Source organism: Terrapene carolina, unplaced genomic scaffold, assembly GCF_002925995.2.
Source record: "Terrapene carolina triunguis isolate 2854851 unplaced genomic scaffold, T_m_triunguis-2.0 Scaffold147, whole genome shotgun sequence".
NCBI classification, from domain to species: Eukaryota; Metazoa; Chordata; order Testudines; family Emydidae; genus Terrapene; species Terrapene triunguis.
The window spans coordinates 7900057-7917689 of NW_020664498.1; the positions used below are offsets into that span (position 1 = coordinate 7900057).

Consider the following 17633-nt stretch of genomic DNA (forward strand, 5'->3'; position numbering starts at 1 on the left):
TGTCTACAGCAAAACTCAACCAGAAAATCCCTTTACAAGCCCTCCCAGGCCTCCTTCAGACAGGGGATAAAGCAGCACAAAATCACAGAAGATGGAAGGCAACAGTTCCTCTCAGATCCCAGGTTGGTCCTCCTGGACTGGCAGTCAGAAAACCCTTGTCAAATAATCACAGCTGATCTGGCACCACTGACTGTCTCTACACTAGCACACTTACAGCTGTGATCACCACCACTGTAGCACTGCTGCCAAAAGCTGCAGTGTGCACAGGGCTCCACTATTCTTCCCACGAGGACATCTAACCCTGGTGTTAGAGCAGTGGTGCAAAAACTTTTCCAGTGGCATCCCCCTTACCGCTCATGGAATTTGTCATGACCTCCACCATTATTTGTAATCTGAAGTAATCCCTTACTTCTGTGCTGCTGCTGGCGGCGGCATTGCCTTCAGAGCTGGGTGGCTGGAGACTGACGGCTGCTGGCCAGGGCATTCATGTTGGTTGTGGTGTGGGAGGACTATTTTTTTAATCCCGCTCTGCAATGCCCACTCTATTTTTATCCCGCTCCTGCTATTATGGCAGTGGGTCCTGCGAGATCCCAGTTTCTTTTCACCCCCCCCCCTCCTGTCCCCCAGGAGAGCACACCCTCCAGTTTGCGCACCACTGTGTGGTAAAACACTCACGCCTGTCCTAGCTAGCACAGTGCAGCGCTACCCACTGGTAACAAGGGCAGGAGACCTGCTAGGGCAGCCATGATCGGATAGCCACAGCAGAAATCTGGTGGGGCTTAGAAGGCATTGCACTTGTTGGGGTCAGGATATGGATGGAGCCTCATCACCCCACAATCCCCAGGGATGTGGTGGAGTCCCTAGCAGAACTTGCTGGGGTGACAGACTCCTAACAGGCCACTATCAAAGGGGTGGGCTGAATGCCCATAAGGCAGCTGATGGGGCAGTTAGAGTGAACTGGAGACAGAGATACACCAATAAGCTGCTATGTACCCACCTGGCAGAGGATCAATACTTCCCTGCAGCAACGGCACCAGGATTTGTCCTCCACTGTATAACAAAAACTAAGGAAATTCCCACTGGGAAAAAACTTGGTTAAACTGTTCAGGCAGAGACAGTAACTGAAAGGGCTATGTAATAAAATAGCACTGGAGCTTTAGAAACTCAAAGAGCCAAAGAATTTTACATTAAGCTCACTCAAATATCCTTAACTCTGCCCCTCATATCGTTAGCACGTCCAGTGCAGCCATCCTGGTGGTTAGCCCCGTGCTTCAGGACATGAGCCAACCAGTAACAGAAGGGTCAGGAAGCCACACCCCTAGGGTTATTCCCACTAGTGGGTCTTTTTGCTTAACACCTCCTCCTGTCGGTGACAGACCCTGGGATGAAACAGTCCCCTGCTCTGATCCAACCTGGCTACTCCTACGTCCTGTATAAGAACACCTCAGCACGTCTCTGTGAGCCAGGTCACCGGCCCTTCCATCCCATCTGTGAGCTGGGGGCCAGCAGCTGGAAGCCAGGCACCAGCTCGTGGTCACTCAGCTCTAGGAATCAGACCCACTTCAGCACACGGGCCACTGCTCCCCAGCCCGTAGGAGAGCACTGCAACAAGAAGCTCACAGGCAGAGGGGCCCATCTGGCTCCAGAGCCCCCTGTCAGAGACCCGCATGCCCAGTCAGGGGAGAGGAGGGAGCCAGTTTCCTGCTCAGCTGGGCCACGTCAGAGCAGGAAGGAGTCTGAGGACGGAGAATGTCCCTTGAGTTGGAGGTTTCCTATTGTCTGTTACACTCATTTTACCAAGGGCACCTCCAAGGCTGGAGCCCCGAGTCCCCGAGATGGGGAGAGGACAACAGCACAGCCAGGGCAGTGGGGTTTTGCTTAGTGACCAACCCAAAGCCCAGAGTCCTCCTTTGTCTCCAGCTCTCGGAGCCGGCGCACCAAAGCGTTTGTCGCACGCAGTCCGAACCAGCCCTTCCCTGGCGAGGGCAGTGCCGCCAACTCAGCCAGGGGAGCCCTTTAATAACGATCACACGACAATCTCCATTTCTGATTTTCTTATCGTGAACAAAAGTGTCAGGTCATTTGAGATTCAGATCAGACGTGTTCCCTACGCCCCATCACCTGATTACGTGGAAGGGCCCAAACCGTTAGGATAGCCTACGGCAGTTCCTTCCCCAACACCCCGTGTAATGTAGCGTTTGTGAATCAAAGGGCCTTTTCTCCCAGGGCAGTGGCACAGGATTGGGCACCCGTACTGGTTACTGCTGGGCGCAACCTGCTGCGATGGTTATTTGTCAGTCCCACACTGCAAGGGGATCAAGGCAGAGGCTCCAGCTCAGCAGCTCCGAGAGGACAAGGCACGCTGGCATTCAGTGGTCTGTGAAGTTTGCCTTTCTCTTCTCCACAAAGGCTGCCATCCCTTCCTTCCGGTCATCCTGAGAGAGAGAGAGGGGCTCAGGGGCATGGTCCGTACAACAGTCGCTCTCCAGACAAGCAGCCCGCGGGGCAGCACCTATACTCACCGTAGCAAAGGTGGCATGGAAGAGCCTCTTCTCCATTTTATTTCCCTCAGTCAGCGTCATCTCGAAGGCTGAAAAAGAGGAGCCAGTGGCAGACGCAGGTGAAAGCGGAGGGGATGGTTGGGTGTTTAACGATCACATCTAGCCCGCTCCCTGAGAGGAGAGTCCCCCAAGGAGACCTAAAGGGTTTGTACTGCCCCACCGCAGCCTCACTGGGGGAAGGCCAGAATCATGCACGTTCCAGACCTCTGCTCCCCTCCTTCCACATTTCTTTACCAGCTACTGGGTGGCAGGGCAGGGGGTCTCCCCAGTCTGCACCCGAAGCCGGCTGACATTAAACCAGGGAGGTTTCAAAGAACCCCTCGCTCTTGCGGAGCCACAGCACATTCGATTCCCCGCCATCCCCACCTGTTTGTATGAACCCAGGACTGCACTGTCTGAGATCTCCGGGGGCAGGCTGGGGCTTTGGCAGGTGGGCAGGCCACCTGGGACGGCCGGATGAGCATGCCAGCTGGATGTTTGCGTGAAAAGCATTGGCAGTGAAGGGGTAAACGTTGGCCTGCCCATAGTCCCCGTTAACCCCAGGCCGTCACCCAATCTGGGCTAGCACGCCAGGCTGCCTGCGCACACGTCACTGCAGCAGCTGCACTTGGGCCACGTTTGCAAGGTTTTAGGAACAACCAGCAGATCTGATGAACCCAGGCTTATCTTCACAGACCATTATACTGCAATTGGCCAGACATGAGCCTGCAGAGCTGAAGGCCAGAAGGGCCCCCCAGATCACCTAGTCTGGCCTCCTGTCTATCACAGGCCACCAACCCCACCCAGCCCCCGCACATTAACCCAGCAACCAAAACGAGACCAAACTATTACAGCCTGCAGGAGGCTAGACAGCCATGTGCCACAGGCAAGGAATAGGAGAGACGAGGGACAGGTGACACCTAGAGACCTCCGACCTGAGGGGCGTTCCTAGAGTGGGCCATGCAGGGGGGTTAAAGGTGCAGGTGCCCTTGAAACCGTGATACAGTAACTCCTCACTTAATGTCATCCCGGTTAACGTTGTTTCGTTGCTGATCAATTAGGGAACATGCTCGTTTAAAGTTGTGCAATGCTCCCTTATAACGTTGTTTGGCAGTCGCCTGCTTTGTCCACTGCTTGCAGAAAGAGCAGCCCATGGGAGCTGGTGACGGGGGCTTGGAACCAGGGTGGACCAGCAGCCCCCCTATCAGCTCCCTACGCCCCTAAGTTCCCTGTGCGGCAGCTGCCCAGCAGGCTATCAATTGCCGGCAGTTCAGCTGTCCCTCCCCCCACTGTCCTGTGCTGCTCCTGCCCTCTGCCTTGGAGCTGCTCCCGGGAGCCTCCTGCTTGCTGTGCGGGGAGGGGGCAAGAGGGGGGCTAATGTCAGGGTGTCCCCCTCCCCCCCACTTCCATGGAGATGGGGTGACACATGACAGGGCTCAGCACAGAGGGAGCTTGCTGGCAGCAGCTGCTATCTCAACTTGCTGATCTATTTAAAAAGGCAATGTACTTAGAGTGGGGTCAGCATACTTAAAGGGGCAATGAGTATCTTTCTCTGTCTCTCACACACAGTGTGTGTCTCTGTCTGCCATGCTGTCTCCCCTCCCTCCATTTGTGCTGCCTTGTAGAGTGTGAGGCTACATTAACAACACTATGTTAACCCTTGAGCGCTCAGCCGAGTGCTAGTTCATCATTCAGCACTAAGGCATTCCCCGGGAAATATCCCACCCTCTGACTTCACTACCTCAACCAAACTTCACAATCATCACCGCTGTGTACAGTATTAAATTGTTTGTTTAAAACTTATACTGTGTATATGTGTGTGTATATATATATATTATATATATAAAATATAGTCTTTTGTCTGGTGAAAAAAAGATTCCCTGGAACCTAACCCCCCCATTTACATTAATTCTTATGGGGAAATTGGATTCGCTTAACATCATTTCACTTAAAGTAGCATTTTTCAGGAACATAACTACAACGTTAAGCGAGGAGTTACTGTACTACTTTTTTCATGCAAGTGCCTATTCCGGGACACCATTCCTCAGCAAGGCTGCCCTCTACGGCCACGGACCCAAAGTACCTCAGCCTCCCACTGAGCCCTGGTGGGGCCACATCAGCCCAGTGCACCCACCCCCACATTCAGCCATCACTCAGCACTGCCTGTACCTGCATTGACAGCTTCCTTGGCCATTACTGTTACGAGCTTAGAATTCCCTGCAATCTTCTCCCCACAGCTGATGGCTTCTTCCAGCAGCTTCTCCACGGGGTAGATTTTGCTGACCAGGCCTAGAGAGGAGGGGACAAGTTACTGGACCGTCAGCACTTGGCACTCAGCATTCCTGTGTCCTCCCCAGACACCACCATCCGAGAACACGTTCACAACTCCCAGCCTCTGACCAGCCACAGAGCAGAGCAGCGGTGCTCATCGGACAGTCTTGCCCAAGGTCCAATGTCCGACACCGGTAACGCAGAGCAGCTGCCATCCAGCAGACCCAGCGCATGAACCTCGGGTCAGTTAGCGGGCTCTGTACATGGCGCAAAGCCTCACTGGAGTAAAGCATGGGCATGGCCTAAGACACGACTGTGCATGACCCCCCCTTCCATCCCCGCACACTCACTCCCACGTGTATTCAGAGCCACGGCTGCCATCACTTGAGCTGGACACTTCCTAGTGCCCAGCACCACAGTGCGAAGGGGCTGGAAGCAGAGCAGGGAGCAGCATTCGAACCCAGCAGCTTCGGCCTGGCCACGCAGCCCTCTCGCCCTCAGGTGTGGGCTTTGCAGGGCTGTGCAAAAGGCAGCTGGAGTCTTGGCCCCAAGTCAGCTCCAGCTGTGGGATCTTTATTGCTGACGGGCCTGAGCCAGAAAGGGTCCAGCTGGAGTCAGAGCCCAGGGTACGTTTCCTGTTAGCAAACTCCTCTTCCTTCTAAACCGAGCACAGCTGAGGGAGACACTGGCATGGAGCCATGGGATGCCACTGCAGCGCCCACAGAAAGCTCCCACTGTCACCCCACTTTGGAGCTTCCCCCTGCAGCAGAGAAATGCACAAGTGAAGCCTGCGGAGGCCATGGGATACCACCATCCAAAGGCCACCCCATGACGAGCTCCCTCTGTGCTTCAGACTGAGCAGCAGCAGGCACCTTGCTCCCAATTCCCCCTTTACCTCCCGGTAGTGAGTCCAAATGAAACCACCGGATCCGGAGCTGACAATCAGCATGTGCCCAGCTACGGGGACAAAGGCCAAACTCCACCCGGGAGATGGAATGGGGGGAGGGTCGTTACCGTTTCTAGTCTAGGTACGGGGCAGAGGGCTGCTGTCTACGCAGTGCCATGTTCCAGTGGAGAGCAATGCGGTCCCCTCCACCCAGCATCAGCTGCTGACTGCATCCCTTCCCGATGGGGATCTGGCCACCCCTCAGGACCATGGTGTGCAAAGAGCTGCCTTCCTGTCTGGACCCCTTGCCTGCTGGGTTGGGCTGAAGAGCTCCTGAGCTGATTTATCACTATCAGCTTCCCCACAGGATCTGGGGAGTCATAGTGAAGGGAGAATGCCTGGGGGAGGAAATCCTTCCCAGTAATGTCCCCTTCTCTCTGAATGGTTTATCCCAGGACACGGCAAAGAGAAACGATGCCAGGCAGTGGACCCTCTGCACTAGGAGCGCAGGGAGAGCGGCTGGGCAAACGCCCGACAGAGACGGGATCAGCGTGGAAGAGTCAGTTGTAAGAGAGAAGAGCCATGTGCCCCTAGCAGCCTCCATCCAGGTATGTTCCTAGGGGACACCTTCACGTGCTGGCCAGTCTGCAGCCTGGGAAGCCACCTCCTGCTCCGCGTTACAGGGATGGCTGGGCCACACATGCAGCAGGGAACAGCCGGCTTTAAGGAACAGTGATGGATTTGCACGCCGCAGGGCTGTGAGGCCCCGTTGTGCCTGGCAGCAGAGGATGCACTCTCCCCTGACTTGTTTAGTTAACTGACACATGCCCAAGGCACAGAGCCAGGAGGGTCTCAGTCATCTACAGATGGGGAGCCCTCCCCAGGAGCCATGCGTTCCAGAGAAGGGCATGAAGTGACAACTTCAGTCAGCTGGCAAGTCCCAAGACCCACCCTCATCCAGACCAGAAATGATGCCTGAGCAGCTCTCATGGATTGCCCTCTCACCCACACCACGGGTACAGGAAACCTCCCCTCCCTTCCCACCCAGTGCCACAGGAGGAGCCTGGCGGGAAGGCGTACACACTTGTGCCCATACCTGCTTCTTTAGCTTCCTGAGCAGAGATCCTGTCTCCGGTTAGGACCATTTCCATTGCCAGGGACTTGCCGACTGCTCTCGTGAGTCTCTGAGTCCCGCCAGATCCTGTGGTTAATTAGGAAGGCGGCAATTAGCTTGCAAGGGTCAGTCAGGAGGAATTTCCTAAATAAACACACCCTGATCACACACACGTGCAACAGGTCAGGTCTGTGCACACAGGGGCGGCAGCACAGCAAGGAGAAGAGGAAGGGGTGGGCAGGGAGACAAGCTGTTGGATACTTATGTAACACAATGTAAGATACAGGCGCATTTCTACCTGCTGCTGCTATTTTATCACAGGGCTCTAGCTTTGCCCTGGGGCTTAAGGATGTCACCATACCCCATACCCCCACCCCATGGAATTATGGGGCACACTTGCCTGCCATTCTCTCTGTATGTAACCACTTGAACTATTCTTTGCACAGATGTAGGCAACGGGACCCTGCTACAAGTACATTTCTTGAGCATCTGGGATCTGAGATAGGGACAAGCTCAGGAATCCCTTTCTTTTTATGGGTCTTTAAAGTGACCACATGATTGACAGCTGCCCTGTGCTCGGACACAGGCATGCAGGTCTATCAATAGCTACCAGTCAAAAATCAGAGGGTAAATCAGGCTAATTACTGAACGCAAGGCTCCAGGTGACCCAACAATAGCACCACCTGAACTTGGAGGAGATGGGAGGGGTGTCTAATGGACAAGAAAGTAACCTGACAACACATCTAGCAGGTGCAAGACCTACAGATTCCTGGTGTTAGATACATACATGAAAAAAACAATCACCTGCCAAGCCCAGAGCATTGAAAAGCAGCAGGAACAGCGAAGGAGGAATGGGACCAGAGATTGGTGTGGTCATTTTAAAGAAGGGAGGAAGACGCACGCCAGAGATCGGAGCGGGCTTTCACCGTGAAGCAGGAAGTTGTCAGACAGTGATATTTGTCTCTGCACACCTCAAGAGGGCTGTCAACATTTGAAAGCCTGGTAGTTAGAGATTCCGAACTAACCAAGCCCATAAGAGATGCCTTGGTCTGAACTGATCGCACTCATGTCTTTATCTGAGTGACCAGAATGGGTCAGTTTCCATGCTCCATCTACCACGTGTCACTGGGACTCTCACAGTAACTTTCAATGTGTCTTTTAAAAAGCGTTCATTTCCCTAACACCACTAGCCAATGCCAAGGCTGGGAAGGAGCTTGGCCACCCTAGATGCTCACAGGCAGGAGTGTACTCAACAGGGGTTACCTGGAATGGTTCCCAGCAAGATTTCGGGTTGCCCAAACTGCGCTTTCTCGCCAGCATAGATGATATCGCACATCATGGCCAGCTCACAGCCACCGCCCAGCTTCAGGGGAGAGAGGGGCATGGGTTAGAACTGGCACAGCGCCACCCGGCACACGAGGGTTTCTTGCAGTCAAGCTAGGTCTCATGGGATCAGAGGCCTCACAGTCTGTGCTGTATTCATCCACAGCAGGGGAGGGGGAACTAAAGTCACTTGCCCACAATCATCCAAGGAGCATATGGCTGAGCCAGGACTTGAACCCACTTCTTCCAAGTTCCCATCTGATGCGCTAACCAGCACAGAGCTATAGAACTCACTCAAGGAGCCCAAAGAGAAACAGCTTAGTACAAAGCATTCCAAGGCCCATTCCTCTCTTCCAGGAGGGACTAGGGGGTGAGGGATGGGACATTCCCCAAGGGGTCAAGGGAGGAAGGCAGAGCTGCTTCCTGGGCTAAGCAGGAGTAAAAAACTCCACAGCCAGAGCTGCAGGGAAGGAGCAGGAGTTTGGATGCTGCTTATCCTGCTGCTTTGACTCAGAAAAATTTTCCATTCGCCCTCTACATAAAAAGTATATTAAGACTATCACAATTCCCAGTTAAGACTGACATTTGGATCTGCCCAGAGCTGGCTGAAACAATGACATCGAAGTTAACCACACAACAATATTTACCAAGACGCATTCTAGGCTGCAGGGGTAGATTAAGGAATGGAAAACCCAAACTCACAGCATATCCATTCACAGCTGCTATGACCGGCTTCCGGACCAGAGCGACTTTGTTCCAGTGTGCAAGGAAATTGCCCCCGTAACATTCCTGGAAGGTTCTGTTCTGCATCTCCTTTATATCTGCTCCAGCTGAAAGAGAGAATATTGTGTAGACAGGATGAACTGGGAAATGACCATCCTTGGGCCATGTCTTGTTGTAGCCCTGTTGGTCCCAGGATATTAGATGTTATTCAGCAGAAAGGAAAAAGAGCTCTGTGTAAGCTCGAAAGCTTGTCTCTCCCACCAACAGAGGCTGGTCCAATACACGATATTACCTCCCCCACGTTGTCTCACTGACATCCTTTGATCAGTAAGTGGTCCGCACTAGATTGGTTTGTCTAAAACTTACAGGGGCCTCTTGAAATAGTTTCAGGTCCAACCCCTGCCTCATAAGATTTGTGATTTGCAAAAAAAAAAAATCACAGAAATTGTCCTATTTTGTAAAAGTTTTCTTCCTCCTGTTACTATGTGAAAAACTGATAGATGGGGGAAAGGACTCAGACTGCACTGGGGAACCCAGGAAACTGATTCTACACTCAGAGCTCCCTCACTGAAAAAGAGAAATATTTTCTCTACTTTTTCCACACAGTGATCTTAGGAGTTACTTGTAGGAAGAGCAGTAGGTAACATATGCTCAGACAAAGGTGTGATGCTTAAGTTGAGCTTCTCTTTAACAAGAGCACCTGTCACATTGCATGCCTGAAAGACATGGTTATAGCATCTGGCCTTAAAAATAATCCCCTATCCTTGGAGCTTCACACTGGGTTCTCAGTGGCAAAGCCAGACCCTAGCCATGATTCAGGTGTGATTTGTTTTTTTTCCCAGGGGAAGGGCTGGAAGCTCTAGTGTTTGGACATTTAAAATCCAAGTGGTCACACACTGAGGGTACGTCTACACTAGAAACGCTGCTACTGCACCTGTGCAGCGCTGAGGTGTACACACTGCCTGCAGTGACTGAAGAGGTTCTTCCATCGCTGTAGTAAATCCACCTCTGCGAAGCAGCAGCTGGGTCAACTAAAGAATATTCACATCGACCTGGCAGTGTCAACACTGGGATGAAGGTCAGCCTCATTACATCGCACAGGACATGATATTTTTCACAGCCCTGAGTAATGTAGTTAAGCCCACCTAGCTCTGTATTCCAGGCCAGCCCTGGGAAGCATCCTTCACTAGTCCCTGGTACAAGAGGGACCTTTCCCATCTCTAAAGCTCACAAGTCTCTGAACGTTCTGGGGGAGCAGCCAACCACTTGGGATCCCCAGAATTATCAGCGGCTTCATGCCTTGCATCTCTCACACACAGCTGGGTTCTCCCCTTTCCAAGAGGAGTGGGGATGAGGCTCCTCCATCCAAAACTGGACCCATGACAGAAGTCACTGATTCCCCTTCCCAAACTCAAGCCCCGTTTTCCTCTGCAAGTGCTCCCGCTAGGAACAGCAGAGCTCCCTAGCACTGCCATCCACAAGGGAGGGCATCCAGAGGGCAGCTCCCAGTTGGGCTCAGAGTTTTCCCGTAGTTCTCACACATCCTCTTCACCAGGAGACATAGCATTTAAAAGCAGCAGCAGTCACCCCGAGGCCTTTGCAGCCCCTGCGAGCCCACCACCTACCAATGGCAAGTGGGTGACTAAGGCAAAGCAACTTCCAGCCCACCCACCTCGCTATGGGACGTGCTGAGTGAGCCGCCCCAGAGAGCTCCGGGGTGCCCTCTCTGCCTACCTGCGAAGGCTTTCTCGCTGCCAGTGATGACGATGGCTCCCACATGTGGGTCCTTCTCAAAGAAGTCCAAGGCCTGATTCATCTCGTTCATCAGGCCATCGCAGAGGGCATTCAAGGCCTTGGGGCGGTTCAGCTGGATCACTCCTACATTCTGCTTCGCCCCCTTCTTCTCCACCACGAGATACTGGAACTGAGTGCCTGCCGGGGGAAGGGACACCAGCACATTGTTACAGCAGTTAGCGGCACTGCATGGGATGGACCTGCTTTCCGGCGGGCTGGGATCCCCCTCCTATCCTGCAAGGGCAAGCACCTGCTTCTCCTCTGCCAAAGCCACCCCACAATGCTCTTCTGCTAGAGCCCCCGGTGACCACGCCCCTGCATCAGTGTGGAGCAGTTCTGTTGCTTGCTGACTCTGGGCTTCACAAGTCTGCTCTGCTGGCTAGTGTCCTGCACTGAGAGCGACTCAGGATAGGGCTGGCTTCCTGTGGTTACGAGCACACAGTCAGCACCCACCTGCTACTTTCCCTGGCATTTCTACAATGCACAGGGCTTGCCCCTGCTAGCTGGGGACTGCACAGCCTGGCCAGAGGCTGTGGGAGCTGGGCAGGCTGTAAGGGCCTGTCCTCCAGGGCAATGGCCGGTGCGCAGCTCAACTATCCCACACCCAGACTGCTAGAACTCCTACCCTGTACCTTAGGTGGCTCCAAATTTTATTTCAGCCTCTGGCTGACAGCTCTTTAAAACCTTTCCTACCTGCTAGAACGGAGAAGCATTCTGTGTCTCTCCACCCGACTGCTGCAGGACTCTCTCCCTTACTGTACCCTCTCCTAAAGCCTCTTAGCCATGTGTTGTGGGGAGGGTTGGGAGAGATGACCTCTATTATTCTGTCCCTTCTCTCAGCCTTCGGCGTTGGCCCCCTCCCCACGGATTATCTAGTGCTTGGTTCAGAGTTTCCCCAGGGAGCAGTGACACTGACACAGTCTTGTCTATTTCACAGCTGGGGCTGGTTCAAAACAACCAGAGCCTTGATAATTTCACTATACTGCTGCTCCGGAAAGCTCTGGGCAGCAGCAGAGGCACTGGGGAGTCTGCAGTCTCAGGCAGATAGGGCTGCATCTGATATCCCATTTGGAAGGTTTTGTTCATCATCATTAAGGCCAGCAACCTACTTTAAAATAATTCACACCTAGCTCTTATTTAGCAATTGTCAGCAGAGGATAGAGGCACTTTGCAAAGGTGGGTTGTACCATTATCCCATTTTATAGATGGGCCTTGCTGGGTAAGGACTAGCCTAAGATCACACCAAAAGTCAATGGCAGAACTTGGCACTGAACCCAGGAGTCCTGGATCCTAGTCCAGCAAAAAGTGACAAATGAAATTGTAAATTCTGCAGAATCATAGACTTTAAGGTCAGAAGGGACCATTATGATCATCTAGTCTGACCTCCTGCACAACGCAGGCCACAGAATCTCACCCACCCACTCCTGTATCAAACCTGTGTCTGAGCCATTGAAGTCCTCAAATCATGGTTTAAAGATTTCAAGGTGCAGAGCATCTTCCAGCAAGTGACTCGTGCCCCACGCTGCAGAGGAAGGCGAAAAACCCCCAGGGCTTCTGCCAATCTGCCCTGGAGGAAAATTCCTTCCCGACCCCAAATATGGCGCTCAGCTAAACCCTGAGCATGTGGGCAAGACTCACTAGCCAGACACCCAGGAAAGAATTCTCTGTAGTAACTCAGATCCCACCCCATCTAACATCCCATCAAAAGCCATTGGGCATATTTACCGCTAGTAGTCAAAGATGAATTAATTGCTGATGGTGTAAACTCAATCCTCTTCCCATGCCATTAGTAGGGGGGCATAATCAAGCCCTCCACCATGTACCCTCAAAGGTAGAAGTACACTACAGAGGACAACATCCAGAAAAGCAGCAATAATCCAAGACACTTCTGGGTTAAAAGGTGCAGCCTCCACAACCAGGAACCTCCAATAAAATGCATTGCACTTGAATAAAAATCCCTTCAATTGTTCTGGTTACATTTATTCCTTTGTGCGTGTGCAGGTACGATTGGCATCTCCCAGACTATCTGCTCCTCTTAACCTGAACCTGCCATGTCCTCAGAATGGGGATTTTGTGACGCTTTTTGCCATAGCAACCCTGTCCCAAGCACTGGTTTAGGACTTTGCTGCAGAATCTAGCAGGAGACAGATCCGCCTGGGAAATGCTGCCCCATTCTTTGGCCTCCTTGGATTATTGGGGGGAACCATCAAGAGCAAAATTTTCAAATTGAGGTACCTGAAAATCCATACGTAGGCTCCTAATGAAGTGGCTTGGATCTCAGAACTACTGAGTACTTACAAGTCCAACTGGAGTCAGTGCGAGCTACAGGTGCTCAGTAATGTTGCAAGTCAGGCTGCTTTTACATAGGAGCCTAAATACAGATGCCGGTGCCTGCCATCAGGAAGCCAGGCATGAAAATCAAGGCCCATATCATAGGTTTTTAACTCATGAAAGTTGCCTCCCCAGGCTTGTGAGAACCTGGACAATGATGGGGTTCAAGCTCTGTCCTCACTGTAGCTGGCCTTGACAGGATCCATTTTTCTATCCAGACCCTGCTTTACATCACATCAGCAGCTGTGACCCCTTTGGCAGCACCACCAATGACAGACCCACCAGTGAGCCTGGCTGCAGGCACTGATTAAAGGGGTACTGTCGATTTTGTTTTTTTTTAATTCCAATCATTTTCTGATGCTCTGTGCAGGGGCACCATAAATCTGGATTTTATTCTTAAATTCCAATTTAAAAGTATCTAAAAGATTTCCCGCTCTTCTGCTGAGTTTTATAAGGATCTTTTTCCAATTAGCTGTCTTCCCCTCTCTGACTAGCCAGGAGACCAGTGAAACTGACTCTGCAAGGTGCTCTCAAATGCATAATGCACAACTGAAAAGAGAGGAAAATATTTTTTCCCGATCAATCCTTCAGTTATGGGAATGTTGCGCTGCACAAGGGGCTCTGTTCAGGAGTCCTGCATCATATTGGAGGACAGGGGCCTTATGTACAACTTTAACAACAGATGGCACAACAGCAAGGTGGATTTTCAAGTTGACCTTGAAGTTGGTGTCCTTTGAAGTCAAATTCCTGAATTAACTGCATGGAAGTGGACTGATCGAGTAAACTGATCTATATATGCACCATTAGTAGGAAAGTCTCATAAAAGAGCAGCAGATCTCATCTTGTGTAAACAGAATCAAAGCATTTCACATACACGTCTCTCAATATTTCTGTATTGCACCTAACCGGTGCTAAGTGTAATTCATACACAGCTTTCATAGCTCTCAAAGCATTTTTCAAAGGAAGGTCAGGATCATCACGCCACTTTACAGATGGCAAACAGGAGGGGAAATGATTGCCCATGTGCTATCCTGCACAGGGGCTGCAATTGTTCTGGTCGCTTACTCCACAACTGACATCATAATCCTCCACCGGTGAGGTCACAGTCACCTCCACAGCAGCCAGTAGGACCTTAAGTGAGGACATTTGCAGGAAGACACTTAAAGGAACAAACATCCTGTTTACACACCAGGTCCTGCAGAATGTTTATTGGGCAATAAAACTTATTTAGCCTAATAAGCATTATGATGGCTAGCATCTACCTTGAGTAACCAAAAAAGGGGAGAAGAATACATGGAGAAATCACAAGGGTTGCATCCCCAGGTTTAAAAGAAAGCATAACCAGATCCAGTTTCCAACCCAGCTCAGACTACAGCTCCCCTCAAATACGCCAGGAGCATCAACTCCAATATGCTGCTCAGCACGAACCTTCCACTGAGAGAGAACAATGCCTGAATCCTGCTTCATTAGTCGGATTTGAAAGAATGTTGCCCTAAAAAAAAAATCACGTTAATAATTTCCTGTACGAAAGGTATGGGAGCCAATCATACATGCACCCACACTTCAGACACCCATCCATAGAATCATAGAACTGGAAGGGACCTTGAGAGGTCTTCCAGTCCAGTCCCCTGCACTCATGGCAGGGCTAAGTATTATCTAGACCATTCCTGACAGGTGTTTGTCCAACCTGCTCTTAAAAATCCTCAATGATGGAGATTCCACAACCTCTCTAGGCAATTTATTCCAGTGCTTAACCACCCTGACAATTAGGAAGCTTTTCCTAATGTCCAGCCTAAACCTCCTTTGCTGCAATTTAAGCCCATTGCTTCTTGTCCTACCTTCAGAGGTTAAGAACAACAATTTTTCTCCCTCCTCCTTGTAACAACCAATCCATAGGACTTTCCACATACACGTGAGGAAAAGCAATCCAGGCATATTACAGAGGCTGTGTAAATAGATTATCCAGCAGCTACAATATCTAGAATTGCCAGATACATATACACAAACTAAATATAGCAAGTCTCTTCACTCTAACCCACTCACTAACACTCCTCAGCAGAGCTGCAATCAAATGAATTTGGCTGTAATTTCTTTTCTCAACATTAAAAAACAAAAAAGTTTGTTGAGAAGATGTGAGCAATATTTTTATGCAAGGCCCTGCGTATCAGCTCCTATTGCATCAGCCCTCTCCCCCGGTCAGTAATGCCAACTTGGATGCACAGTCTGTTCCTCCCACGACTGTTTTAGTTCCATTTCTCATCCCCTCCCCTTATTTCAATCTGCCAAACCACTATCTGCGCTGCGTGTAAATCTCTCCTGAAGCCTCACTTCTCCTCCTGAAGAGTGAATAATTTCACATGACACTAAGGCTTTGTCTACACTGGCAACTGGCAAGTGAAAGACAAAACTAGTGTCGGTCAGAGGTGTTAAAAAAAACATACACCCCCGAAAGACAAAAGTTTTGTCGAGGACAAGTGTGGGTGTGAACAGCGCTTAGTTGGCAGGAGCGCTCTCCTGCCAACAATGCTAACGTCACTCGTTGGGGTGGAAGTTTTTTGTCGGCAGGAGAGCTCTCGCCTGCCAACAAACAGTGGCTACACTGCGTGCCTTTTAGCGGCACAACACAGCCATGTCGCTAAAAGCTGTGTAGTGTAGACATAGCCCAAGTTATGTTCAGCCTACTCTGTGTCTGTCTTGTTTACGCTGTATTTTATTTGGGGCTGTCGTCACATGTACCTTGTACTATGACGGGTACGTTGTCTGCGCTTCACAGAGCAACACAAACTATTCTCCAGAGCATTCAACAAATGCCCAGAGAACCAACAGTATGAAGCAGGAGGAATCTGTAAAAGGCTCTGAACACACTGAGCTAGAGTTAGTGCTGCAAAACTGAAATTAACATTCCCGCGACTATGCCAGAGCAGCCTGGCAGAAGCCAGCCTGTAAGAGGTCAGTCTTTTGATCGGCAATTAAAACAGACCCTTATTTTTCCATCATCCTCACCATAGCAATGGTGGGTGAGGAGATTTGGGCCTAGGCTACTGGTAAATTTTATGAGGCTGGTGTCAGAAAAGAACCCGGTACAAAATAATGGCCAGTAGGAACCCACCTGGGGGTAGCTCCCAACAGCCATTCAGTTTCCCACATGAGTGGCAGCCCAGCTCCTAGCACCAGCAGCATCACAATGTCCCCTTACCAGCACGCCTGGAGACTGACCTTGCCTCTCAGCTGGCCTGAGGCACACTGTAGGGCAGCATGGGGAAGGCTTGCCCTGCTGCCCATTCTAAACCTGACCTTAGATCCAGGTTTTCCTTCTCCAGGGCAGCACATCCGGTCCCTTCCACAAGCCCTGAATTAATTGAGAAAGAAGTGAATGTGGAGGCCTCGCATATGGGCTCCTGTCACCCTGAGCCCTGCTGGCATGCCCTTTGACACATCCACATCAGCAGCAGGAGCTGTCTGCACAGGGCGAGGGAAGAGGGTATGACCAGGTGGCCCCTGGCCAGTCCTCAGGCAAGCCCCTGGAACCAGACTGAGGCACTGATAGCCGTGAGGTGCTATCATGAGTGCACAAGGCCCCATGCCCACAAAGCAGGGTGGGTGCAAACAGTGCCTCAGAAGTCAACAGGACTGACAGCTCCTCCGCCAGCTCAGAGGGGAGACAGGGCAGCGGGCACAGCTCTGGCATTACTTCCACCCACAGTGCAATGCAGCCCTGAGCTCCTGGGCAGCACCTCCAGGGGTGGGCAGCAAGCAGTGAGGGAGTGAGACAGGAGCTGCTGGGGGAACCAGATTCATTTGGATAGAGCAGAGCTCAAGTCAGGAGAACTTTACCCTCTGCTTTTGGACAACAACTCCAGAGCCGGCCACACTGGCTGGGCCTGAGGCCACTGCATGAACTTCCAGACAGCAATCTCAAAGCATAGCACTGCCCCCCACACTGACCTACAGGAATCCCCAGGCCGCAGGGTCAGGCTGACAGAGAGGGATGGGGCAGTGCAGGGAGCCAGTTCTGTGGGGCAGGACCCTCTCCCGCGAGGTGGGGGAGCACACACAGGCAGAGCACATCAAGGCCCAGGGCGGCGCCCCACACCACCCGGCACACAACTGGCAATGCTAGCCAGAGAGGGGAGCGATCGCCCGATGAGCCAGACGGGCAGGGGCAGCAGGCTCCAGAGCGTGGAGCTAGTGTGCCGAGCACCCTGCAGGGAACTAAATCACCCCACTGTCCCCCAGCCCCCACCCCGGTCCCACAACCAGCCCCCGCACTGTCCCCCAGCACCTGCACACCCGCCCCCCACTGTACCCCCGGCCAGCAGCCGCCGCTCACCCGCCGAGCTGAGCCGAGCCGGGGCTCGCAGCAGCAGGCGGACTGGGGCCCGGGCCGGGCAGAGCAGCGCACGGAGCACGACAGCCATGGCGGAGCTGAGCCACGGGACCCGGAGCCCCGCCCCCAGCACCCGATCGCCAGAGCCCCGCCCCTGCCCCGTCCCCAAGATCTTCGTCGGCATAGCCCCGCCCCCTGCTCGCGGATGGGTTATGGGGAGGGGGAGAGTCAGGGGGCTGTGGGTGGGTTCAGGGGAGCAGGGATGATGGGCTGTGGGTACGTTCAGGGGAGGATCGAGGGTGTAGGTAGGCTCAGGAGAGGGGG

The 17633-nt window shown here is 52.2% G+C and overlaps 1 protein-coding gene across 1 annotated transcript; it reads right to left on the reverse strand.

The window, feature by feature from the left end:
- Positions 1–2037: 2037 nt before the first annotated feature.
- LOC112113896 (enoyl-CoA hydratase, mitochondrial) lies at positions 2038–17418 on the reverse strand. Its single transcript, XM_024210345.3, has 8 exons — positions 17313–17418; positions 10592–10789; positions 8837–8964; positions 8075–8174; positions 6794–6898; positions 4710–4829; positions 2523–2590; positions 2038–2435 (listed from the first exon to the last, which is right to left on the reverse strand). The coding sequence occupies exons 1-8, from the start codon at positions 17398–17400 to the stop codon at positions 2370–2372; spliced, it is 873 nt and encodes a 290-aa protein (XP_024066113.1). The 5' UTR covers positions 17401–17418; the 3' UTR covers positions 2038–2369.
- Between the last annotated feature and the right edge of the window lie 215 nt (positions 17419–17633).

Excerpts from the sequence above, each read along its gene's own strand:
- LOC112113896 (XM_024210345.3), bottom strand. The coding sequence starts at position 17,400 with ATGGCTGTCGTGCTCCGTGCGCTGCTCTGCCCGGCCCGGGCCCCAGTC. Across the intron at positions 8,175-8,836 it reads CAGCTGTGAATGGATATGCT|CTGGGCGGTGGCTGTGAGCT; the intron begins GTGAGTTTGGGT and ends TCTCCCCTGAAG. Across the intron at positions 2,436-2,522 it reads TCCATGCCACCTTTGCTACG|GATGACCGGAAGGAAGGGAT; the intron begins GTGAGTATAGGT and ends TCTCTCTCTCAG.